Source organism: Alosa pseudoharengus, unplaced genomic scaffold (genome assembly GCF_046254945.1).
Source record: "Alosa pseudoharengus isolate Yale_2024_CS ecotype anadromous, Long Island Sound unplaced genomic scaffold, YU_APseudo_1.1 YU_APseudo_1.1_scf_3, whole genome shotgun sequence".
NCBI classification, from domain to species: domain Eukaryota; kingdom Metazoa; phylum Chordata; class Actinopteri; order Clupeiformes; family Clupeidae; genus Alosa; species Alosa pseudoharengus.
The window spans coordinates 22,657,968-22,683,830 of NW_027468718.1; the positions used below are offsets into that span (position 1 = coordinate 22,657,968).

Consider the following 25,863-nt stretch of genomic DNA (forward strand, 5'->3'; position numbering starts at 1 on the left):
CCATAATTTACACAAATCACTTTGCATAGTCTTGTATCTGTGAATCATTTATCCACCATAACCAACCTTTATTAAAGTAACTCTCATTACATTATGTAAGATAGAATGTGTGAGAGAATGTGAATTCTTCATGCATGCAAACCTCACTGCTGCACTCTTGTGGTCATACAGGTCTCTCTGTGTCTCTCTCTCAACTCAACACCTTTATAATCTATAATACACTTCATCTTTAAGCTCAATCAAATTACATCTGTTGCTTCTGAAGCAATGTATTGATTGGCTAGAATTGTTCCATTGTTCCATTCTACAATGATCAGTGATTTGTCTGACAACTGTCATGTGTACTGTTGCTTGAACAATTTTTAGAAGGGTCTCTGATGAGCCAAACATAAAATCTAGACCTTCATCACATGAGCCATCACATGAGCCATATAAAGGTACAGTCCAGGAAAACCTTTTGTTTAATGGGGAATGGTTCTACATGGCCCGAGAGCAGCATTTTGGGAAAACATAAAAAATCCTGTATGTACACTGTACAGCCAATCAAAATATTATGTCAGGGACCATAGAGGTGTAATTTGCCTAGCTGTTAAAATCAAATATAAATAGGCCTAACATTTTTCCAGAATTACCCAGTCTCCCCTCCAAACAATGTCAATTTATCGTGTGGCATGTCATGAAGTAACATACCATAACCAGTAGATGGCAGCTAAGTAATAAACCAATGACAATAACATGCAGGCTCCAGGTGACTGCTACCCTCTACTGCCACTAATCTACTAATTCCTCGAGTTAGTTTTTTAGTTTAGATCCTTGCACGTCACATTTTTGACCTGCACTTTAACCTAATAAAACATCTTATGAACTTTAAACCCCATTAATCTTGGTCGCCTTGTACCCAATGAAAACACAATCTAGTGTTCTCTATAAGTGGCACAAATATAGACACCAATAATGAGTGTCATCAGATGACACAGAGGGCAAGAGGGCACAGAGAAAGAGGAGCAATGACAGCTTGAAGAAATAGGACTACTTTTGCTTTCCCGTAGATTTTATAAGCAGATCTAGATGGATGATTTCAGACTAATAAGATCAGGCTCCTATCGGAATGAATAGGGTAATATCCGTAACTCCAGATAAGGTCACGCAGACCCTAAAAGTACATTACATAAAAATCCACGGTTAAAATCTTACTTAAACAATGTAAAAACCTAAAATCACTTAAATAATGCTAAACAACATCATTCTTTGCGTTGGCTTGCATGCATGCACCAACGTTTGCGTTATGACATGGCTATTACCATGGTCATGGTGGAAGTAAACAAAAGACCAAATGTCTATCATGTCATATTCAGCAATATGATTGGCTCTTTATACTACAGGGCAGTACTTCCAGTTAACAACTCCGCCATGTTTTGTGTTACGAATTCCCCTCATAGATCCCCATTCGTTTTCCCATTAGTGATTCACCTGTTCTCTTATAAAGTCTCGGCTTCAACTTATGTGTGATCCACTGCAGGATCCACTGCAATTTATGTACCTCAGAATTGGCTAATATGAGTTGGTACAGTCATCCACAAAGTTCAAGCAACAATAAAACATTTTATGCATTTAATTTCTCTTGAATAACTGACACTACATGCATGACATATTTAAGTGCATCAGACTGGAAGTTGTTGTAGCATAACAGGTCTCAGATACTCATCTACAGTATATGGGTGACCCACAATTTGATTAGAAGAGCCTAATTTGACTGCCAATCTTGAATAGTGACAAAATACATTGTGACTATATTTTGTTCAAGGGCTTAACAGTGGCATGCATGCTAGCCGAGACGAGCCAGAGCCACTACACAGTTATTGATCATTGGACCCATGTCCCTTACCACATACAGGTCCAATGCTCACCAAGATCCAAGTTTGTCTAGGCTGAGGTCATTTCTCAATCCCACTCCCCATCTGTATCCCACTCATTTCCTGTCTCCTCTCCACTGTGCTATCATCAAAGGCTAGAAAAGCCTTTTTTTAATGTGTGTTACCACAGTAGGTTACATGTACAATATGATATCAATCTACACAAGGTCAAAAGAGTAAGAAGAAGCAGACTGCAGACACAAGCACTAATGCAAGGCAGTGGTCCATCTCCACTAGAACCCTAATTTTCCCCTGTCCACTGTTGATGTGGCTAACAACTTACTGTAGGTTAAACAGAGCATAAAGTATTGACATCCTGGAAAAGGCTATGAGAGAAAAAGAAAAGCTGACTTTAGAACAGTGGTATTATGGGGTTTAGTCAAAGGTATGTACGTATGTGTGTGTGTGTGTGTGTGTGTGTGGTAGGGGTAAAGCTGGTGCGTGTCTACTCGGCCGTAACAGCAAATTCGAAACAATGACTCAGTGCTGATGGCACTCACTGACAATGACTAAATGTTGAGTACAAGCCGCAGAAAAAGAGAATGACATTGAAGTGGTGGGGGGAATTATCCTGGGTGAACCCAGACTAACCTGTTAGCAAATTTGAATCTGCTCTGCAGGTCAGTCTAGAAAGGATCCCATTGTTTCCAAACTTTTTATGACTGGCAGGCAATGAAATTAATCTTAAATTGGTGCCTTAAACTGTGACCAAATCCTCTCAGAAGTACAGCAAATACATCTTTCTAGTAAACAAAGGTTTTAGATGCAGTTGTTTATTCAATTCTAAAGAATTGACTTGCCTGACCTGCAGAGCAAATTCAAATTTGCCAACAGGTTCGTCTGAGTTCACCCAGGTTAGGGGGGATTAGCAGCCAAAATAAAAAAAAACAAACATGTAGGCTATACAAAGTAACAGTGCTGCCAAAGAATGCCCACAGTACATAATGACATGGTGTAGTGAGTTTCAGTGCAGATAAGCAGATTTTGAGTGGAAAAGATGCTAAAACGATGATATGGATATGGATAGACAGAAAGACAGACATAGATTGCACTGACTGAGTGAGAGAGAGAGAGAGAGGGAGAAAGAGTAGAGATATACAGAGAGAGAAAGAGAAAAAGAAAGAGAGAGTGAGCGACAAGAGAGAGAGGGAGAAAGAGATATACTGAGAGAGAGAAATAAAAAAGAGAGACAGAGAGAGAGAGAAAATATCATTTTGTGCAGCTACTATTGTTTATGTCCTGACCTCATTTCACACTAGCCAGGCTGATGACACAAGGAGGGGGAATCATATTGTGCCCGGCTAATAGAGCACAAGGGCTACATGGACACAAACTCAAGGTTACATTCAAGGTTGGGTACAGATCTACACTGGTCTACACCATACCATCCCATCACCATATGGTTGAGAGGCAAAACTCTTGTGTTATAAAATAAGAATTTCTTAAGTGCATGCAGGTCAGTCAGCAAAAGTGTTTCAGTTTGGCTGACCTTACCTTGTTGGTTTCGTATCAAGCATAATAAATAATTAGGACAATAACATGCCCATACCCTGTATCATTAGTACATTTACTTGCTGTAACATGAAATGTTTGTCCTGGACACAAACACATTATACTGAACAGTTTTGACCAAAAAATGTAAAAAATCAATATAGCGTGTAATAATAGTTGCTTTCTGACAAGGAATTTCTAGGGTCTTCTTAGGGACCTCAACCTCAGGAGCAGCTAACTCCTTAGCCCTGTGCTCCAAGAACCACAAGTATAATAAGGCAACAAGTGGGTTTAGAATCCATCTGTACTAGTCTACCTCATACATGACATAATTAAAGGTTATGGGTAGTGGAATTCAGCAATAAAACTGATGGTTTAAGAAATACATATTGACAGTGGCAACTATGCCCATGGCCATTTTCTAGCTAAAGCTATAAAACAACAACTTGTAAGCTAAATTACCTGACCAACAGGAAATGGGCAACTTCAAAATCCTTCAGAAACCATTTGGAAAGGCTTACAACTAGGGAAGGCCACACCAATGTTTTCCCTTGTTTTCCGCTTCATTACTAACAATGTTTCAGACTTAGATTTTTCTTCTTTAATGATCCTCAATGTGGATTCTGCAACACTAAAACTAGCCCCAGCAACCAATGATTCTTTGCCCTCTTTGTCTTCCAACTGGCATCACCAAATCACTACTACTAAAAAATGCAAAGGGTCCCTCTAGACTAGTCCTTTGGCTACTTGGCTAATGTGGGAATGGTGGTGCAATGGGCTAATTGGGAAAGGACCCTTCTCTCTGAAGGTCATTTTAAACTAATGAAAACAATTCATACTGGTGACACATAATTATACTAAATTCAGTTAATAGATCCCCTTAAATCCTACACATAGCACTTTGAAAACAAATGCAAGCACAAAACAGCCTCACTACTGCGCTCAAGTCCAGATTAAGACTGTGGGTTCACAGACACAAACTGAGGGGTATTTCAGAAAGGCAGAATTAAGACATCCAAGATAAGTGATAAAGCGAGGTTTGACATAGCGTTGTCTGGTCATCCTAGCTCAACTCGTTTCACTAATGCCAATCCAGGATGAGTAGGAGCGACTATGTCAAGCCAGGTGTAAGCAATTCAGGATGTGTGCGCGTGTGAACAACTGCTTTTGATATAGACTAACAATGAAGTAAAGTTGTCCTTTTTGGAATGGGGATTAATGGCTATTTCTGTAAAACAGCAGTAGGCGTGGTAGACCAACTGAATGCAAATTTACGCATGCACCCACGTGTGAGTAACCTGACTCTCGCCAGATGAATTTCGTTCCGCCTAGCTCCACTCATCCATCTGGGACCAATCCATTGGAGTGTTGCTTCAGAAGGCTGGGCCTAATCAAAAAATGCTTGCATATGATTGAATAAGCCACTTGTCCGTCATCAATTGACATGCTACTTCAACCACTCACATCGAAGCCAACCCGTGACATTGATAACAGTCTCACAGTCGCTTCTACGCTATGTCACATCAATGAAACTCCCGCCCAGCATTCCTGATTGGCTGTACCATAAAATCGGGTGCAGAACACTCTCAATGGAAGAGGTCCCAGATGGATGTGAGTGAAGCTAGGCGGAGCTAAGAGGAACGAAATTCATCTGGCGAGAGTCAGGTTGACGTGTGAGTGCTTCCTTGTCTCGGCACGCAATGTCATTAAGAAAGCGCTTGCCACTGCAAAGATGCACATATATTATATACCTTATTATATTATATTTTAGTTGAAAATACCTTTGAAAACTTGTCCCCTCCACCTCTAATCAACTACAGTAGGCTATTCATCAAACGTCTATCAATAAAATAAGCAAACAATGAGTACCTAGGCCTATGTTAATAATTATAAGGCTATCACAATTAAAATAATAACCATATGGTAGTAGGCAGACAATCTGTTTTGTTTTGCGAGCAAATACATTTAGCAAATAGTTTATAAATGGAATAAAGCTCCTTAAAAATTAGCACGGACGTCTGATGTGAATGACAGCTAGCTGAACCAATAAGACAACATAATTACCATTACCAAATTAACTTAGCTTGGCTGTTAGCCTGGTCGGGACCAGGATAGGTGCAGAGAATAAATCCCCGTGGTAACTTATGCGCCATCTCTTTTGTGAAACCAAGTCAAGGCTAAATTCATCCAGGATAACCTAAAAATCTCAGCGTAATCCCTTATTTAGGTTTTGTGAAATACCCCTCTGGACATCCTGTCTAATGTAAACAGTTCTCATGTCAACACTGATCCTTGCCGAGAGTAAACAATATTCCTAAGTAATTATGTGATAACATACAGGGTAAAAGAAGAAAAGTACAAGGTTGTAAGGGGGAATCATAGCAAAGTGAAAAAAAGACAAATAAGGCAATAGTCTCGAAAATTAGGTTAAAAGAGATCTTAAAATCACATGTGCAAAAGGTCTTGTGTTTATGCTTACTATCGAATGTACAAGAAGAAAACAGGACGGCTGCACAGTAACATGCCATCCTCACTCATAGAATTGTTACCAATTCTAGTCTGATCCGACTGAGCTGGAGGGTCATTCCATGTGAATTCAAATAGGGGCTACACACACTTAGGTCTCAAAAATACTGAAAAAAATTACCAGGTGTACCTATGTTACTCAGGAGACACACTGTAAAATTACTTTTATGTAAGATCAACACTTTCCAAGATAAAACCAGTTTTACGGAGGGAGGGGAGTGTCGATTTTGTTCGGCCTCTTTTTTTTTGTCAAAGTTCACAAGCTCATAGCACAAGAACTAAACCATGTAGGAGGCTCAAATTGCAAACTTGCTGGTACATAATTTGCAAACATGCTGGTAGCCCGGTTGGCAGCAGACACTTCTCAGTAACTGAGAGTGGGTCTGGGGAAGGTTCGTTCACAGCCCATTTCCAAATGGCGTTCCCAAACGGACGCCGATCAAAATGCCTCCAGACGCAATAGGAGAGGCCAAAAACCAATCAGAGCAACGAAAGAGACAGAGTGACGGGAACACACAATTTGCAACACTGTCTGGTTGTAGGGAGAAGCAGAAGTACTCTTAGGGTACTCTCAGGTGATCCCATCAGAACAAAATTTGCCTTTGGTTATTTACTCTTTACATTAATGCTATACAAAACATATTGATCTCAATGGTGCATTTTGTGTTGTTTTGAATAGCATTGATGTAAATAACCAAATTTTGCTCTGACGTGATCACCTGAGAGTACCTGAGCAGGGGTGGGGTTATCCTTTTCAATTTCAGTGATTCAGTGATTTCAGTGCCACCTGTGGTTAATCTATACAAAACATATTGATCTCAATGGTGCATTTTGCCTATGTTCAGGGTGGAAAATAAAAAAAGAAAGATTTGCATAAGACAGGTCAAATTGGTGTTTTTAAAAAGAAGGGATCATAGAGAATAAAGAAAAAATACATATTAAAAACATCTTCGTACATTCCCACAAGGTGTTGCATCAACCACCTTGTAACCATTGAAAGGAGTTAGACTAGCATCTCAGTGAAATGAAAATGAGCGTAGATACTAGGCGGGCAGCACCAGGCTTCTGCATCAATGACGCATAAAAATAACTGGCCCAAACAGAGCACCCTATGCTCCATCCCATCACATGACAACAACAGAAACATGGAACCTAGCTGTAGAGATAAAAGGGTTTGGAATAGCATCCCGCCACAAGTGCCTAAAACTTAAGTGGTCTGCTCTGCAAGTCAGATGCAAAAACCATCAAATCTCTGATAAATATTCATATGACCAATATCTTGAAAATGGCTTGATTCTGATTTGATGCAGGTGTCCACACATGGCCTCTTGATTATTAAACTCTTAACGATAGTTACAATTGCTGGACATGTTTTATCACATATTTCAAGAATAAGTGGGTTACTTTTTGTATCATTGCAATTTTAGGTATTATTGCTTGTTATTAACTTGCAACATGCAAAAAGATAGTAACCTTATATAATTACATATCGACCCAGGGCTGACCTGCGCTTATTACATATCAGCTTCAGCAACTGAAAAACTCCTATCGATTTACCACAAGGCAAGGTTCTTCGCAGTACAGTGACTACATCACGGGACCTCAATGGAGGTCAAGAACTAGACTAATACAGAAAGTAACAGTGGCATTTAAGGGTTGCAAAGTCAATAATTTTCCTTTCACCTCATGTAAACAGTCAGTCACTGTTCTATTCATTACAACATAGGCTATAAAAGTTGGGCAAGAAAACAAGGCTTGAAATTATGGGTTGTTTGTCCCAAAACAACCGGTTAGCATTCAGCTTCTAGGCTATAGTAATGGTTAGTAATGACTAGTCTATACAGAATATGCTGTGTTTGCAGAATGGGTGGCAGGGGTCAATTGGGGCAGACAGGTAGGTGAACCACAAAGAGAGGTTCAAAGGGAAAATGCTACTGCCTTGGCCACAAAAAAGATGCTGATGATGTGAAATTAGGCTAAAACATTTCTTCAACAGAATTTTTAACTTGATTATTTTTATTACTGGGGTTACTTTGTTAATCACCGAAGGAACTAGCCTGGGAACACCCATACAAACTGGATTTGCTCTGCAGGTCCGTCTGGCCAAGAGGCCATTGAAGCCCCGCATGGATGTGTATTTCTTTAGAAAAAAGTTGAATCACAGTTCCATATCAATGCTTATGAATGGTAACAACGATGGTTGAGCCTAGAAACAGGCTTCGCAACAGTAGAATCAACTGTAAACAAGCTAACTGTCCATGCTATCGCTGTTAGGGCAAAAGAAAGTTGTACAACAAACTGAACAAGACGGCTTCTTTTTAAACGGAACCGCTTGTTTCCTTTGCGTGCTATAAAGGCATGAGTATTGCCTATAGTGGCAAACTGGTGATAAGCGGCCTTCGAGGTGTCCTGTTATACGGAAGTAATGGACTCGGGCAGAGGAAACTCTTTGCCTCGCCCTCGTCCATTAATTTCGTATACAGGACACCTCAGCGGCCGTTATCCCTTACATAACAATATTTTCAAAGATTTAACTCAATAAATACATGGACTTAATTTAAAAATAGATCATGCCTTTGAACAATATAACGTTTTAATGATCTGCTTGGAGATCAAAAATCAATATTATTATGGAATATGTAAGATCATCTATTTAATTTAGCCCTGGTATGCCTATTTTTTATTTATAACAAAGTACAAAGCATAGCAAATCACAGAAATGTCCATGTGTCTCTAATAATCAGAGGCTCTTACTGGTCACAATATTGCCACATTTTTCATTTTACAGTTCCATGCTTTTTAAGGTTATGAAATAACTAAAGTTGTTTGACAATACAAAATGTATGTTGTTTGTGTACGTCTATATAAGAATACAGGCCTAAACATCCCCTTATTTATCAGTAAGAGCATAACAAGACTGTTCCAATAGCACACCATACAAAAATGCTAGACTTAATGTAGACGCTTTTATATCAATAGACTAAACTCACAGGGAATGTAATCCAGTCATGGACAAGACACAGCCTATTGGAAATATTTGAAAAGACAATCACGTAACAGAAGGCTTGTTATAGGCCTGGGGCCGTATTCACAAAGCCTTTTATCTTACCACTAGGAGTACTCCTAAATTGCAGTAAAAGATTTTAGCTAGGAGTTTTCTCTTAAAAGTTATTCACAAAGCCTTTCAGACCTACTCTTAGTAAGGAAAAATGACAACTCCTAAACTAAGAGTGAGTCTTCGTTGCTATGGATGACGTCATTACTCATGCACAAGATTGACTGAAGTGACCACCTTGATTGGCTGATGATTGTAACGCGGGAATCCTTACGATGATGAGTGACATGTTCACAGGTCTGAGAATGCGTGCGCTACACAAGTAGTGCGAAGGACTAGCCTAGAAATCTAGACGCACCCTAGAGGCGGCAAATTAATTTGCTCAGCCTGTACGTCTAGTATCAAACCATAGGGTATTAAGGCGGGCTTAACAGGATAACGACAGTCCTGCGACGGTGAACAACAAGGAAGGTGGCTATGGCGAACGAAGAGCGGTTGTTTGAATCAGCGTTGGCGTCAACTTTGGAAGAGTTGGACTTTTCTTTTGCTTTTCTTTGAAAGTTGAGCAACACAATGCCGTTTTGCCGACCAGATACGGATATGGTCGTATCGCTGGCCTATTGCATGCCTAGGCAGTTTGAAAGACAATTCTCTGCCCGCCCCTTGGATTAAGTGAGGTGAATGGTTCGATTCCAGACTATACATTTCCATGATATAGGATGGCCCGCCAGGCTAGCGAAGGACGGAAGATGATGAATAAACTGAACTAAATAAAAAGGCCTAGGTGAATAAAGAGTAAGGCAAAACAAATAGCCTAGTAGCCTAATGAAACATACGGATTGATGCAGTATCTTTGCAACATTATTAAATTAATCTGTCACCATATGCCTATGCCTGTTTGCAAAAAGGAGAACATTTTAATTTGATTCACAATGAGACATTACATTTAATTTACATGTTGACAATGAGCAGTTTTGGTTGTTGGTGGTGTTATTGCATCCCTTAGTTATGCCTACAATGCAAAATTGTTCCCTCGGGATTGGAAGCCGCATAGGATTTCAAAACATCGCGACGCGAAATGCCACAAAAAGCGGTTTGTGAGTAGGTCTTAGTGAGTTAGGAGTCCTCTCGACTTCTTTTAAGCTGTCCCAGACTTAGGTGCTACTTTTAGGTCTAAATTGCTTCGTGAATTACTTTTAGTAAAAACAATTAGGAGTCCTAAAGTTAGGAGTGACACGCCCATTATTTTTAGGAGTTGCTCCTAAATTCGCTAGTTAGGAGCTACTTTTAGCCTTAAAATTCTTTGTGAATATGGCCCCTGTTCTACAATTTAGAGCCTATTATTTGTTGAGTTCTTAGCAGTTAATTAGCCCACTTAATAAATCTGCTTTCTGAATATCATAACCAACTCTCAACAGTTACATATCTATGAAATGCCTAATCACTATAGGATTTTAGACTGAAATCTCTTCCTCCAATAAGGTCTGCTCCCCTGCACAAACTAAAACAACAAATACGACAAAGGCTGCCACAACAACCAACAAGAATCAACTCAATTAGTTCCATCAGATCTGCAGTCATAGCAACCAACCATGCAGTGTAGTCTTGTGGGTGAATCATCATTTCTTAATCAAAATCCATACTACTGCTGAATAAGTATAATGCATTAAGCCTAGTCATTCTTCCTTTAAGTCAAGTATGCATAGATAATGTATACAGGGCTGTACAGTGCTACATAGACTAATACACATGCTACAAAAAAAAAGTTAACAGGTAGAGATAGGCTGGCATTAGTGATATTGATACTATTACAAGATTAGGCCTAACCATCCACCCCTCTTCCTATAAATATTCCAAAATGGTCTAATTAGTAGTAGAAGTATTATTTGGTAGTTAAGATGGCCTACAATAGAATTGCAGATAAATTTTAAGAAATGCAGTGTCTCACCCATCATCCTCTCCATCCACAGGCAGGTTTTTCAGCAGACTTGCTGAAGAAGTTAAGGCATTAACTCCAACACTTCCCTCTGTGGCTAAGGAGGTTCCAGTCTGAGAGGCACATTCACCAGCAGCCAGCATGGGCAGTGATAGCAGGGACTGGTGCTGGAGGAGAAGACGTTGGGCACCCTCAAGCTGTGTGGCTGTCAGAGTAGGCAGGGTTGCACACAGAGTGCTGGCACTAGAATGGACACCATTGTCTTTAGTACCATTCTGGACCACGCCAGACAGGGCAATGTTTGCAGGATTGGGAGGCACATTTGACAGCAGATTTGTTATTACAGAGGAGTGTGGGGTCATGCCTTGTGTGCTGACTGGTTGCTGCTCTATAGGGAGCTGGTGGCCTTTAGGCTTTTGCAAAAGTCCAGGAAGCATAGCCGGCACCGTCTGAGGCATGACCCCAACAGGAGCCTGGACCATCTGGGGTGATGATGTCTGCTGAGGCTGGGATTGTAAAAGACCTAAGTGGAGAGGCTGCGTGACAGAAGTGGGTGCTTTGCCTACCGGTTGCTGTGCTGCGATCATCAACTGACTATTCCCTGACACAGAGGCAGGTGGCATGCAGCCAGTCTGGAGGGTTGTTGACTGTGATGACCCAGGGCAAGATGTCTGGAGCTGGGTTTGGCTATAATCAGATGATTGGGTGCAAGCCTGGTTTAAAGGAATGTGTCCCAGTGCCACCTGGGCTGGTAAGGCCGATTGCTGCGCATGTGAGTAGCCCATCAGCTGCTGACTGACACACTGAGCTGGGGGGGTCTGGACATATGACAACTGCTGCTGCTGGGACACTGCTGAGGAGGGGGGCATGGTTGAGGTCAGGGTTCCTAAATTGGTTGATGTCTGCTGCTGTTGCATGCTGACAGGAGGAGAGGGAGCCGTGATGTTCTTCACATTGTGCACACTCAGAGGAGCCACTGGGGTGTAGTCTTGTGACTGCTGGAAAGTCTGCTGTAAGATAGAGGGACCTCCCATCTCTCCGCTGCCCACACTCTCTGAGTAGTGGCTAAGAGTACTCACAGAACTGCTGACAGAGCTGCTGCTCAAGCTCATACAATCACGCTCCGAACCTGCCACAGTGTTCTCAGTCCGCTGCCGCACAGTCTCCACTACTTGGTTGACGGGAATCTCTGATGGGACCGTGGAGGTTGAAGCAGAGGCAAAAGTGGATGAAGCTGTCTCTTTATCATAATACTCAGTGCATGTCCACCTCCCCTTCTTGAACGGCTCGGAATTAGAGTCTAGTTTGACTACTCTGAAACGTGAACTTGTTGTGACAGGGTGTTGCTGCTGCTGGGTGTGAGAGACAGGTACAGTGTTTCCTGTAGTCATGGGTTGCACTGCTCCAGGCACTCCTGTAAGGCCACTGTTGTTAATCCCCAAAACACCAGACACACTTGCTCCAGTTATTCCACTTTGTTGATGTTGCTGTACCATGTTCATATTTTGGCTGCTGCTACTATTCATCAAACCAGTGAAAGGTACTACATTACTAATGCTGGTGCTGATACCCCCCACAACAGGCACACAGGCTGAATTCAAAGTACTGATATTATTAACATTGCTTGAACTTATATTACAAATTGTGGCACCTGAGACAGCAGAGAATACTTCAGCAGTGGCTCCTGGGACAGATGCAGGTGAAGGCTGACCCATCAAACCAGTTGTGCTGGCAAAGGAATTTTCAAGTAGGCCTCCAACATTCAAAGGCATTTTCTGGACAGAAGTGGACACGGTGGTCAGAGCAGGGAAGACTGACTGGGCACTGATGGAGGCTGATGAGGCCAGGTTGGCATGAATATGGTGGTGGTGATCATGAGGATCCTGTTGGTGGAGGTGATGGGCAGATCCATTCGTGAATATGCCTTGTGGATGAGTCAAGGAGTGATGAAGGGGGGGTTGGTTGGGAGACATTGCTCCTGGGGTTTCTGCCTCTGGAAAGTTGTTGAGCGTTTCCTCTGAGTAACTCCTCTGTGGACCTCCCTTATCAGTTCGGGAAAGAGGTATATCCATAATCTCAGAGGAAGACAAATCCTCAGTGTGTGACTCATCCAAGTCGTCACAGCTTTCAGTGTCCTCAGTTATGCTGTTGTTGGTGCTGACAGTAATTTGAGCAGGTGTCACACTGGTGATCTGAAAGCCACTTTTCTTCTTCATCTGTGCTCCAGATAATGGCAGAATCTGAGGTTGCATTGTAGACTGGGTGTGAATGTTCAGACTGTGGGGAGGTTGCTGAGATCCAGCAGTAGAAGAGACAGATATAGCGTGAGCCTGTGTCAGTGAGTGATATTCATCAGCCAGCAGAGGGTTGTTACTAAGTGTGGAGCAAGTCACACTTGACAATGCAGACATGGTTTCACTGCTTTGATTACAAACGTTACCCCTTCTAGGAATAATTGCTGGGTACGCCATTTTCCTTGGGCTTGGTGAGTCCCCTGCAGAATCCGGGTTATGCATTTCGAAATATCCAGAGGGGGTAAACAGTTGTAAACACCGGTATGAAGTACTGCCGTTTTCACAGTGGTTTGATAAACACACGTCCCACCTTGCCAGACTAAATTCCACAAACGCTGGAACCCTTTTAGTTTCAGTCAAGTCAAGGGAATCTAACGGGGAGTATTTAAATACCAACCAGTACAGAGATAGTGCTAGCATAAACCAAGCAGTCTTGAGCTGACTAGCTAGCTAGCTACTAAGATAACACTGGCTTTCCTGGTGGCGTGCGCGTTAACACTCTGCTCTGAAGTTTAAGCCAACATAGATGTGTCCCTTTTACGGGTATCTATGCCCCGTTCAATTAGTAATACATATAAATCTGCTAGTCAACGTTAACTACAAGTCCACAGTAACGTTAATGTTAAGTTAACGTTACCTTCAGCATTGTCTGGCTCTGTTGAGTCATATTATTTGACATACTGCGTAGAAGACATTAAAATAATTAAACAGTCCTTGCCGGAGTGGATAAGAAGAGATTCCCCGTTTTGGTTTAGAAATCACTGTTTATTCCATTTCGTCCCCTCTTTGTTATAGTCCACCGTTTGCTGTCTCACTCTCTCACAGGTTCTGACCACTGGCCACCTTGTAATGTTGCCTGCTGAGTGTGGCTGTGACGAGACCAAAGGGGGAGGAGTGCTTGCCAACATGGCGAAAGCGCATGCGTGTTCACGATTCGGAACAGCCAGACATAATAGCAGTCTGGGGGAGAGGGGTGACAATAATGGAAAGTAAGCCAGAGAAGCGAACAAAAACGAGCTTCGGCACACATTCCGGAAAGTGCCGATTAATGAAAACAAAACATTCCTCGTAACATTGGTATTCTCATTTGAGGATAAGGTATGATGCAGACAGCAACGTCCAGGTGAATATCTGTGCAAGCCACTTCCAGATCGATAGGCTAATTGCACACTGAAACATGAGAGGAGCTGCTACTAGCTACTTTGTATTCTCGTCTACAGGGAGCACTGGAGTTGCTGAGGTGATTAGGCCTACGTAAAACGCAATGGGCGTTGTCCTTTTCAGTGCAGTTCGGCGTCATCGTTAGTGCGATTTGCTAGATTGATTTAATTATAACATACTGCATGATTAACATTAGTCTCCTTCACATCTATATAGTTTATAGGCATATCTTACTTAAATGCAAGACTAATATCCAACTTGTTTGGTAGTTCGTTGTGCTACAGTAGCCTAGCAGTAAACAAATCCAAAAGTTTCTGTTTAACAAAACAGTCACATTCAAAGAGGGACCAGAGTTTTCTACAGACGGACAGAATAGAACATAACATGTTGACTGTCAAACAAGCCACATTCAGACGTCATCCACATTGCCCCTATAGCATAGGCTATATGCTACTTTGGGCCAGCTTAAGGTAACAGGCAATTAGGCTTAGGATAGGATTTCAGGCGCAAATGTAATTTTTTTGTTTGCCAGGTCTAGCTTGGAAGATGCCCAGTTGTGAGTTGCTCAATGTAGGCCTAGGCTATATATAATGTCACGCATTAACATCGAAAAATAAACATAAGCTTGAATGGTAGGCTCACTCCATAATAGGCTAAACAGTCAATTAGACCCCTATCTCACAACATTTATCTACAATAAGGGAAGGAGTATGGCTGTGGTCTAACAAAGAACAATCAGATAGATAGATAGATAGATAGATAGATAGATATATACTTTATTGATCCCAATGGAAAATTTAATCAAATGACATTCCAATTTCATAATGGACATTTTATGTTCACATTTGGTAGCCTATAGGCTATTAAGAATCTGTATGTGGCGGTGCAGGTTAATTAATATCATCCTTAGTTTCCATTAGACTTTGAAATGTAGATTATGGCCCTATACGTTGAGATCTAGGACTATCTGGCTATCATGGCACATTTTTATTTTACTAGAAGCATTTGTGTGTGTGTGTCAACATACTTTCATGCTCTATTTAAAACTCTTTAGTAATGTGCAGCTCTACCAAGTTTGTTTCAGAGCCTGGACCACAAATTAATGTCAAAAGGTTGACCCTACATTGACATGTCAGAGACATTTGTAACGTACTTTTGCTCTCAGTCACACTTTGTGCATTTTTGGACTTGGCCCTGGAAAAAAAAAAAACATAGCAAAGGTGCTTCTGGTGATAGGAAGTGAGGTTTTCCTGCTACATCACTGTATGTACTGGCCTCTGTTATGTCCACTGCCATTGAAAGGCCATTCAAAACTCACAGGGTTCACATTTTGAGTTTGGCTCCTCCTGGCTGCAAAGGCTTTGTTCTCATTGCAGGAAAAATGTGGCCTAGTTTTAATTCGGTGACATGTATAATTGTATTGAGTCTGAATGGACATACAAAGATATTTTTTAATTAGATCAGATTCCAAACAAGGGTTAGATAAAAAGACAGTTTGATAGAAATCATTATCAAACTACTGATGATCATGACTGGTCATGATGAGGGAATATTGAAACATATCTCTCCAAGCATAATGATATATGTATTACTTATATCATGTTAGTATTTCTAATATGAGAAAGGCTTGGGGAACTGAAGAGAGAAAAGAGTTATGGTATATTTAGGAAGTGAATAAAAATATCCCCTACAGGAGTACATGCTCTTTGTGTCTGCCAAGCAGAGTCCAGTACAGGCAGACAGGCGGTACCCATCCCATACAAATTGTTGAGAGAGAGAGCCAGCGAGGACTGATTGCAATGTAAGCGTCTGGTGCTGTCAGCAGCTTTAAATCACTCTGGCACTCTACAACAAAAAACACAGAGAGCTATTGTGCTGCCTGAAGAGTATTGGTTAATTTATACTCCAGTGTATGCTTTCATATGAACATTTATTGAAATTACATGAACCCTTAATTGCGTTTCCAACATCATGCATTATTTGGAAAGGAATTTAAAGGGAATTTCAGTAGGGGAATTTTAAAGTGGACTTTATGTTAGTGCACATCTTATGTTGCTGTACTGTGCATAGAAACTCTTATCCAGACAAAGGCGTATTGGTTGACTAGACCCATTAGTTACGGACATGAATTGATTTGTGATGAAAGCTGGAGCTACAGTTTCTGCAGCATAACCCTGACTAAACTGAGATGGAATTTCTGAAACAACAAAGGCTTATGGACAGGGGAGATGACAAGTCTCGGTTAGTCAGGCAAGCTATACACTGTGGTCTGGATTCTGGGGCTTATGTCCACTTGGCCTTATTATACTGGACTAGGAGCCAATCAGAATGAGTGTTTCTCAGCCAGGATGCACAGTTTATTTTTGTTGGACAGGCTGCCTAGCAGAAAATTGAGGGGTCTGTTGTGCTAGGTCTCTGCATACTGTGATCTCCCTCACTTTCATTCATAAGCTTTTCTTCCCACGTTAGCTTGTTTGGCTATAGCTGGATACGGTCACACCATGCATCTAACTATATAAAACAACCCAAACTATATAGTGGAGGCAGTATGTAAATGTTACACATTTTAATTGATTAGTTATAAACAGATCTGACGGTAATTTTGATACCACAGATTAATGAAGACCCAGTCAATGGTAGGAAAAAATAGTTCTGAATAGTGTACTCTTAAAATCTATGTCTTTATTTCTTGCTTGTATAGGAAACAGAAGTTGCCAATGAACAGCAAACACCATTTTCCTACAGCTATGATGTGATGTGACTCTTCCGTCTTCTAGTTACATGTAGGGAACACTTTGATTTTCTGGCACATGCTGTCCCATATGAAAAAAATAATATTTAAAATTAATATATGCATACATTATATATACATATATGTCACACATATGCTCAATCTATATATTTAATTTGTTAACACACTTAATTATGTCCCCTTTCATATACATCAGCAGTAAATGAATGACCAAATGTATGTTCATAAACGATATAGGACTCAAATCCATAGTCTTTGTATGGCTAGCACCTTGCTCTACCAGTTAAGCCTGAAAGACAGATGAGCTGCAGGCACATTAATTGTAAAGTAAACATATTAGAAAGCTGTACGATGATAACTCTAACATTGAAGTAAAAGTAATGAATATTATGAATAAGTTAATTAGGCAATTTCTCTTTGTCCTTGAATGAGACACTCAGATTCATCCATGATTAAGTTCTCTTTATTAGGGCAGATTAATTGTGACTTTTCTGACTTATATTCAGATTGTGATTTGATTTGCGATATAATTCAAGCTATCAATGTCAGCCGAGCTTCAATACAGTACATATACTGTAATTTTTTTTTTCTTACCATGCAGCCTGTGGTGCTTCTTCAAATGTTGCTACATGTTTGCAGGATTGTCTCAAGAGGTAGCAACTGCTTGGCGGTTTTGAATGGTACCTTAGTGCCTTTGTTTGTTTGTTACATCACTTCTGGTAAAAAAAAAATATTCAAAGTCGTGAGCTGCATAATTAATTGCAGCCTTTGCAATTTTCTAATTGCATGAGTTCACATTGCAATTTCAAACTAGAAAATGTAATTTCGAGGAAATTACCAGTGCATGAAAAAGCAAAACATACATTATCATAAAATGCTAAACAAACTTTTATTTGGAAACAGTTGTGGGCAGAGGAAACAGTTGGCGGGAGTCATAGTTGATGACAACTTTGAAATGGCTGAACAGTCAAATAGTTGAATAGTTAAAATTGTTAAATTATTTAATAGGAAATTATTGTAGTGAAGACTTTTATTTTGAAACAGTTGTGGGCTGAGGAAACAGTTGGCGGGAGTCATAGTTGATGACAACTGCCAGTTGCAATGGCTGAATAGTTAAATAGTTGAGTAGTTTAAATAGCTAAATTATTTAATAGTGAATTAATAGATGTGCATAGGTAGACAGTTTAATGGATGTTGATAGACAGATACTTTAATGGATGAAGTAAAGAAAAAGAAGTAAAAGTAAGTGAAGAGAAAAGTGAGCTATCCAGTTTAATGGAGAGAGACACAGAGAGGAGGTTGCATTGAAGTTGCTGCAGTCATTGAGAGAGCACAGGTGCAGTTGATTGCATTAAGTCGTTAACTGGCTCTGTGAGGGGGCCTAGTTAAGCAGCTGTCAGTTGATACAGGTGCAAATCAGTTTGATTAGCCCATTGTAAGGTCATAGTGCCAATGCAAAGTCTATGGGGGGAAATAAGCTTGATTTATGTTAATATCTCAAAAAGTATAAAGTTTACAAAAACAAAAAATACATACCTCAAGTGTCAAAACATACATTACAAAGTTTAAACACAGTTTCTACGTTAAACAGTTGAAGCTGAATTAGATGCAGAAATTTGGTGGGAAAAATAATAAGAAGAAGATTTCGGATAAGAGAACAGTGCATTTTCATGCACTGTAATTATTATTTCCTAAAGGATAGGCCTAAATGGCATGATTATCATGAGACCCTCCTAGTGTAATGAATGGACAGACCTTTCTGACAGTACCGACTGAACAGATATACATGTACATCTGTCATCTGTGTATGTACATGTGTACACTAAACCTGTGATCTGTAATCTTTTTGAAACACTGGTATCAAAATTCACTTGAGAAGACATTTGCCATTCACACGATAATTGTCTGCACCTTGGCAAGACAGCTGCACCTGATGAACATTGTGCCTAACAACCTCATGACGAAGTTTCATGATCACCAGCTGTGACATTTCTAGAGGTATAAAAGGGGTAGCTGTAGGACCAGGTGTATGCTCTGTTACCATGGCTCCTGTTTTCTATTTGGTCACACTTATGGTTGTCACTGTTGTACAAGCAGGTAACCATTGATTTGTTTTGTTTAACAAAGGGAAATTGCAATATGTGCCTTTATTGACCTGATGTCTTTTGTGACAGTGGACTTCTCTGTGGAGTGTGAGGGAGACTTTGTGACTGTAAACTGGCCGATGGGACTGCAGCATGAACCAGACCTTGATCCCTCTTCAGTCTGGCTGGGTTACTGCTCTCCAACCAACATCTCTGTAATCCCGGGTGGTGCACAGGTTGTTTTCCCTTTTTTGGAGTGGCGATGTGGGGCAGAGATGATGGTAAGTTGCCTACTGCTTTATGCTCATGGAGATGCTAGGGAGTGACTCTAGCCATAAACACTAAAGGATTAGATGCCAAAAGCCTAAATTCTTTTGAGTTTGCCAAACCATGTGATCAAAACTCAATGTATTATGGGGCTAATGGGCAGCTATACAACCAAAATATTCAATGCGTATAGCTTTGTGTTTTTGCCATATTTACCCACAATACTTGCGTTGAATCACGGTGATTACGTCACATTAGCGACCTCAACTGGAGAGCATGGATAAATGGTAAACCTATATGGTGTACTGAAGTGAATTAGCGTGGAATGGATGCCAGTTTATATATTTGTGTTAATTCTCCCCTCTCCTCTTAAGGCATTGAAGGATAATATTGTTTGGTCTACTGAGCTGACTTATAATTCTGAGTCGGGAGCTGTTTTCCTCCTTCAGGTTGTTTGTATTTACCAAAGGCAAGTGGGGCTATCCAAATTTTAAGCTTGGATACACTGCTCATGATCTATGCACTGCACATCTTGAATACACTGTGCATGATCTTATTTCTTTAAACAGACTATCTACATCACCTACCTACATGGTTCATCTTCTGTATTGTTCTCAATAGGCCTGATGGTTGGCTTCCCCAGATTTTCAGACCTGTCATTGAAACCTTTGGCACTAGTGAACTGGTGTTCAGTATGAGTTTGATGAATGGTAGGTGTCTTGAATTGTGTCAGTAATCCATAACCCTTGCCACACACACCAGTTTAGAACTTTTACAGTTGCTTGTACAGACCAGAGGACACCCCCCACCCCCTCCCTCCTACTTTTGGAAGTAAATCGGTTCTTAAGTAGTTACTGTGTCCACAGATGATTTCAGTGGTCCAGCGGTGACTAGCCAATACGATCTAGGCAACCTCATCCCCATTTCTGCCTCGGTGAATCAGCAGGCCCACCAGCCCTTGCTACTGTTGCTGGAGGAATGTCTAGCTTCCATGGAGGACCAGCTGGGGCCTGAGACCTACCCTATTATCACCAACAAAGGGTTAATGTCCACTTTAACATACTGGAACCAATTTAAAGGGACACCAGGCAAGCCTGGTGCTTTTTCTCTACGAAACTCCCCCCTCGCTCGGTCTGAAGCTCTTTTCCTTGCATCTTCAGTCAAGGGTTTTTGCTGCTTCTTCGCCGGCTCTGCCATTATACACATGTTTGCAACAATCTCTAGCGATTCGTTAGCCTGCCTCTGTGCTGTAAACTGATCCTGCTTCGGTCGGCGGGTAGGATACACCGAACTTGCAAGTGGCATATTCTTCCTACAGGCAGTAGTGGCGGGCGAGAGCCTTCATTCGCCCCGTAATGAGTCATTTAACCAAATACCGACTTATGAAGATCATTGAATAACACAAACCTTGTCCTGGTGTCCCTTTAAATTCGAACCTTTAAAAGTGTTTGCTCAATCGCTGGATCCTTGACCTGGATTTCTCCTTTCCAGGTGTTTCACCGATAGCCGCAAAACCATGTCTAGGTTCCAACCTCGTCAAAGAAGCTCAGAAATCCAGCTCTATTTGCAAGCTTTTGCATTTGCTCTTAACCAGCCGGTACTGTTTCACTTAACAAGTATAACAAGGATATTTTGGTGTGCTTGAACTCTGATCTGACGTTGCGTCTCATCAGGTCTACATCCACTGTAAGCTTGTGGCATGGGAGGAAAACAGCTTTAACGAAGGGAAGAAGGCCTGCCATGACAAGAATGGAAGGTAATATATGCAGTTTTTATTTATTTTACTCCCACCCCCCCCCCCTCAAGCATCTACCTTTAAATACGAAAATTGCAATGGCCAACAGTTGGGAGCTCCTTGACAACCCGACCCAGAGTTCTCTCTGCAGCTGCTGTGACTATGGTGGTGATTACGGCTGTCAGTCCAGAAAGCGGAGGGCAATAGGTATGTTCAAATTTCCCGATGACCCTTTGTGTTGTGTCCTGTGTTCCTTTTTTTTCTGACTGGCTTAGATTTTTGTGTTTTTCCTTTTTTAGGTGGAAAAGGGATGACCAGGGATGCTGTGGTTGGACCGCTGGTTATTGTCAATGGGAAAGCCAGTTCAGAACTAGACAAGAGAAAATGATTACCCAATAAACATTTTTATTTTGAAGACCTTCTCTGACTTCATTTGTAGGTGATGTGGGGATGGTAACTTGGATTTGAGTTCTGCTTGAAGATGCAGTCTGCATATTTTGGTGCCCAAAAGGTTCTTTGTGTGTAGTCCTTATTTGTGCAATCCCTGACGCATGCAACTCTAAGGAGGTTTCAAGCTAAATGGATTAGTTTAACCCCTCTGCTTGACAGTTTGATTTAGCAGCTTGCCACACGCTCAAAGTTAAACTAACACTAAGCTAACCCACGCTTCGGACGCCGCGACTCCCTGAGTCAAGGTTGCATAGCAACGGCAATGTTTCATAGTTTGTCTTCACCGAAATGGGAGTTCGAGGGGGAATTCTTTGTCTACTCATAGCTGAGTAGCCTGGCAGGTGCGTAGGCTACGTAGACATAGCCTACGGCCGAACACTGCAAGCGCCAATGAATCATGCTCTCACGACAACCACGTCCTTAACTTAAGTAGGCCTTGGTTAACATCACTGAGTTCGCATTCAAGCAAGCAAAACGATGATTTGAATACATCTGTTTCACTGGAAGGGCAAGGGGTAACAACAGGACAACAGAGACCGGCCAGAATGCAGGACTAATGTTATGGTTATGGTTATGGATTTAGCAGACGCCTTTGTCCAAAGCGACATATAAATACAAAACAACATAATAATATTTAAAAATGAACAGGGAACAGATTAAAATCTAGGTCAAATATAGTAAGGAGAATAGTTGTAGTACACAATAATATCAATTCAATCAATAGCCTAATAAAAAAAGCAATGTAAAAAAGGGGAAAGGCAATAATAAAACAATGTCAATTCAATCAATAATATAAAAACAATAACATGCTAAGACTACATTAAGGAGAATATCAATAATAAACAATAATGTCAAATTAATTAACAGCCCAATTAAAATAAAACATTATATAAACCATAACACATAAGCGCTTAAACATGCGTATTAATGTTATGAGTATTACAGTAATATGGGATATTCTACGGGAAAATATTAAAACGGCAAGACAGCGGGGAAAAGTTAAAATGATAAACCTGGAAAAAGTTGGCATGTTAGGTATTTTTCGGTCCCTGTGATTATTTGTGAAATTGTGCAAACAGCCTTTTCAAGTCATTTGAGAAGGAAGGAGTGTAGCAAGCTCCCAAATTGATGCTCGTCTGATAAATGGAGTTTTGGATAATGTTCAGCTTTGGCAGCTTTACAATGACTGAGGAAGCCTAGAGACGAGTCCATAGCAACAAGTTCATGTGTTGAATTTGTTATTACCCAGTGTGCTTTGTTGAATTGTCTCTGTTTTATTGTTTTATTTCATGTGAATACTTACTAGAGGAGTAACTTATTTCAAGTAGGCTAATGCAGTTGCAGGAAGTGTGCATTTAGTTTCCATGCCTATTGTGTTTCCACAACAATGTTAGTGAGTAAATCTACTGAAATGGCCACCATCTTGGTGAAGTGTGATGTGTAAGATCAGAAAGCAGAGGTTGATTTTAGAACGATAGCCTAAGTCGATGTGATTAGTGCTTAAAAGCGTGGGCAGAAGGTATTGATATTGGCCAGGGAGGGTCACATCTTCTTTGAAAAAACAGCTGGAGGGTCGTTGAAAATTTTCTTGCAGGCAGGGGAGGGTCATTCAACTTATGATTGAAGCACTCAAAATCCCTCCAGTGGCCCCGTTTATAAATAACGAACAGTCTCTTAGCAGAGTTTTTCACCTCTGAACTGCAAGGTGGTTCACATTCAAAGTGTTTACCTCTGGAATGTTTTACCTAGATGCTGGATTTGTTTTTTGTTTTTAAAGATTGTTTTAATCAGATTTGAAGATGTCCTGAATAGTTTGGAAATATACAAGAATTGAGATCTTGGATCATATGCATTTTGTGCACATTAGATTAGATTCAACTTTATTGTCATTGTGCAAAGTGCAAAGACAATGAAATGAGTCGAAAACGTTAGTCAAAGTTTAATATTGTTCTGCACCCTTTAGTAAAGAATAAAGAAAATTAAGAAGACATCTGAGCTGCACCGGTGTCTCTCCTTCTCTCTAAAGTATCTGTCCTGGCCTGGTTGCACCGGATTGTCGCCAAACGACAGAAGCGCGAAGAACCCTCCTTTGTCTACAATGAAATGAAGTTTGCATCTAGCCAGAAGTGCAAAAAAGCAGAAAAGTCTAATGTGAAAGTATACAGTAGGTGGTGCAGTTATTATGTGCAGTGTATTAGCAGTAACCTTGTAAGAGCAGAAATAATATGGCTATGTAGTATGAACAACATGTACAGATATGTGCAGTGTACTGTAGTAGCAGTAACATAAGTAGTAAGATTTCCAGTGTATTAACAGAATAAATTATAAGACAAAACTGAATAAATATGAATATTCAGGATGAACCATATAGACAGATATGTACAGTATTACATTTTCTAGTTATTATTATGACACAAGAACAATTTACTAGAAATGGCAGGTTGGTAACACAACACATGCCAATGTTGTTTTGCATTGAATGCAATGTTTAGCCAAGGACTTTGTGTCTGCCTAAATTCAATCAATTATAATGCAGTGCTTGAACGTTACTCTGAAAGCCGAGAGTTGACCTTTGTATGCATAGACATGAAATATAGTTGTAAAGATTGCACGTATTAACTAGAAAATGTCATTTCGAGGAAATTACCAGTGCATGAAAATATAAACATACTGTATATTAACATAAACTGCAAAACAAACTTTTATTTGGAAACAGTTGGCAGGAGTCATAGTTGACAACAACTGACAGTTGAAATGTCTGAACAGTTAAATAGTTCAGTAGTTTAAATAGTTAAATTATTTAACAGTGAATTATTGTAGTGAGGACATTTATTTTGAAACAGTTGTGGGCAGAGGAAATAGTTGAACAGAATCTGTAGTCTTAAAGGTGCCATGTGTAATATCCGCCAAAAAATCAATTCATACTCCACATTCCATAAAAGATGGAGGCAGTATACCTCCAGAAAGTGAGTTGGTCTACCCTAGAGTAACAACCGAGAAACGTGTATTGCAGTTTGGCTGGCGGTTATGTTGCCCGCATACCAGCTCCCATGGCCGAAGTTGGTATTATGACACCTGTCGGGCTGTGGCTAGTAATTTAGCATGCTAATTCTGGTTGATATCTCTGCAGCACTATACCTTGCCATTTTTTAATGACATCATCGCCCTTATTTCTTCTCATTCTTTTGATGCGTGTAGCTCATTTTTTGGATATTTTTACCTCAATTCTTACACATGGCACCTTTAAGAGAGCCAGATTGTATGCTTAAAGCCTGAGACAGAGTACCGGTATATAGTTTAAAAGTTGAATTTAGATAGTGTAATGGATGTTGATAGACAGAAAGTTGAATGGATGTTGATAGGCAGATTGTTTAATGGATGTTGGTGGATAGTTTAATGGGTGGATGAGTGAATGGTTTGAAGAGGATGAATGAATAGAAAGTTGGATGGAATGTGCCTTATATCCTTGTAGAATGGAGAGACACAGAGAGAGTTGGCCTACAGTAGTAGTCCTTTTCAAGACCTACGTTACAAAGTTTAAACGAAGTTTCTAGTTAAACGGTTAAAGCTGAATTAGACGCAGAAATTTGGTGGGAAGAATAACTAGAAATGCAATTCCAAGGAATTACCAGTGCATGAAAATGCAAAAGTTGTGATGTAAAAATATCCGTAGATTTTACGGTGAAAATTTGTGAAATTGCAACAGTACAAAACCGTAAACTTAGAAACGGTAGAAAACATTTCTTACAACAGTTAAGTATTGTAAATATGTTTACCAGCTGGAACCATATATTTCACCTTTTTTTTGTATAGAAAATACATTGATTAACCGTTAAGAAAACAGAAACATGCCATATTATATTATAAAACAGGGAGCACACAATTTGTTCCCACTTTTACCCTCATCTAACGGTCGGTTTCCACATGGCGAAATTTCGCTTCACTCATTGAGGTTGAATGGAGACGAAATTCGCCCTGGTTAGGCGAAATGACAGCGAATCACCGAGGCAGGCGAAATGAGGACCATTCGAGAACCAATCAGGTCCCGTGTTTGTGTTTGGAGGCGGGAGTTACAAAAAAGTCTGACCAAGATGGCGGAGACTACCTGAGCTGTAACACGAACATTTGTATGTGATTAAAATGTTTCTACACGAACATTGGCACTTGTATCAACACAAATTGTGGTTTATATGCCACAC

General features: G+C 40.4%; 2 protein-coding genes across 4 annotated transcripts in view; one reads left to right on the forward strand and one right to left on the reverse strand.

Moving 5' to 3' along the window:
* The window catches only part of tsc22d1 (TSC22 domain family, member 1), a 29,057-nt gene extending 14,993 nt beyond the window's left edge, over window positions 1-14,064 (reverse strand). The window contains exon 1 of the mRNA XM_076263594.1: window positions 10,934-14,064. Within this exon, the coding sequence (XP_076119709.1) occupies window positions 10,934-13,635 (2,702 nt within the window). The 5' untranslated portion in view covers window positions 13,636-14,064. The remainder of the gene's footprint in view (window positions 1-10,933) is intronic.
* Window positions 14,065-14,187: 123 nt separating this feature from the next.
* On the forward strand, window positions 14,188-21,602 carry LOC143100425 (zona pellucida sperm-binding protein 3-like). 3 transcript variants are annotated; one of them, XM_076263591.1, is made up of 8 exons: window positions 14,188-14,338; window positions 19,303-19,493; window positions 19,854-20,189; window positions 20,346-20,520; window positions 20,971-21,076; window positions 21,153-21,235; window positions 21,324-21,421; window positions 21,514-21,602. In XM_076263591.1, exons 3-8 carry the CDS (start codon window positions 20,174-20,176, stop codon window positions 21,600-21,602), a joined length of 567 nt encoding a protein of 188 aa, XP_076119706.1. In that variant the 5' UTR covers window positions 14,188-14,338; window positions 19,303-19,493; window positions 19,854-20,173. The 3 variants fall into 3 exon arrangements, with proteins under 3 accessions (XP_076119706.1, XP_076119707.1, XP_076119708.1); XM_076263592.1 differs by having other exon boundaries at window positions 14,193-14,313; XM_076263593.1 differs by lacking the exon at window positions 14,188-14,338 and adding an exon at window positions 17,076-17,159.
* Window positions 21,603-25,863: the final 4,261 nt, after the last annotated feature.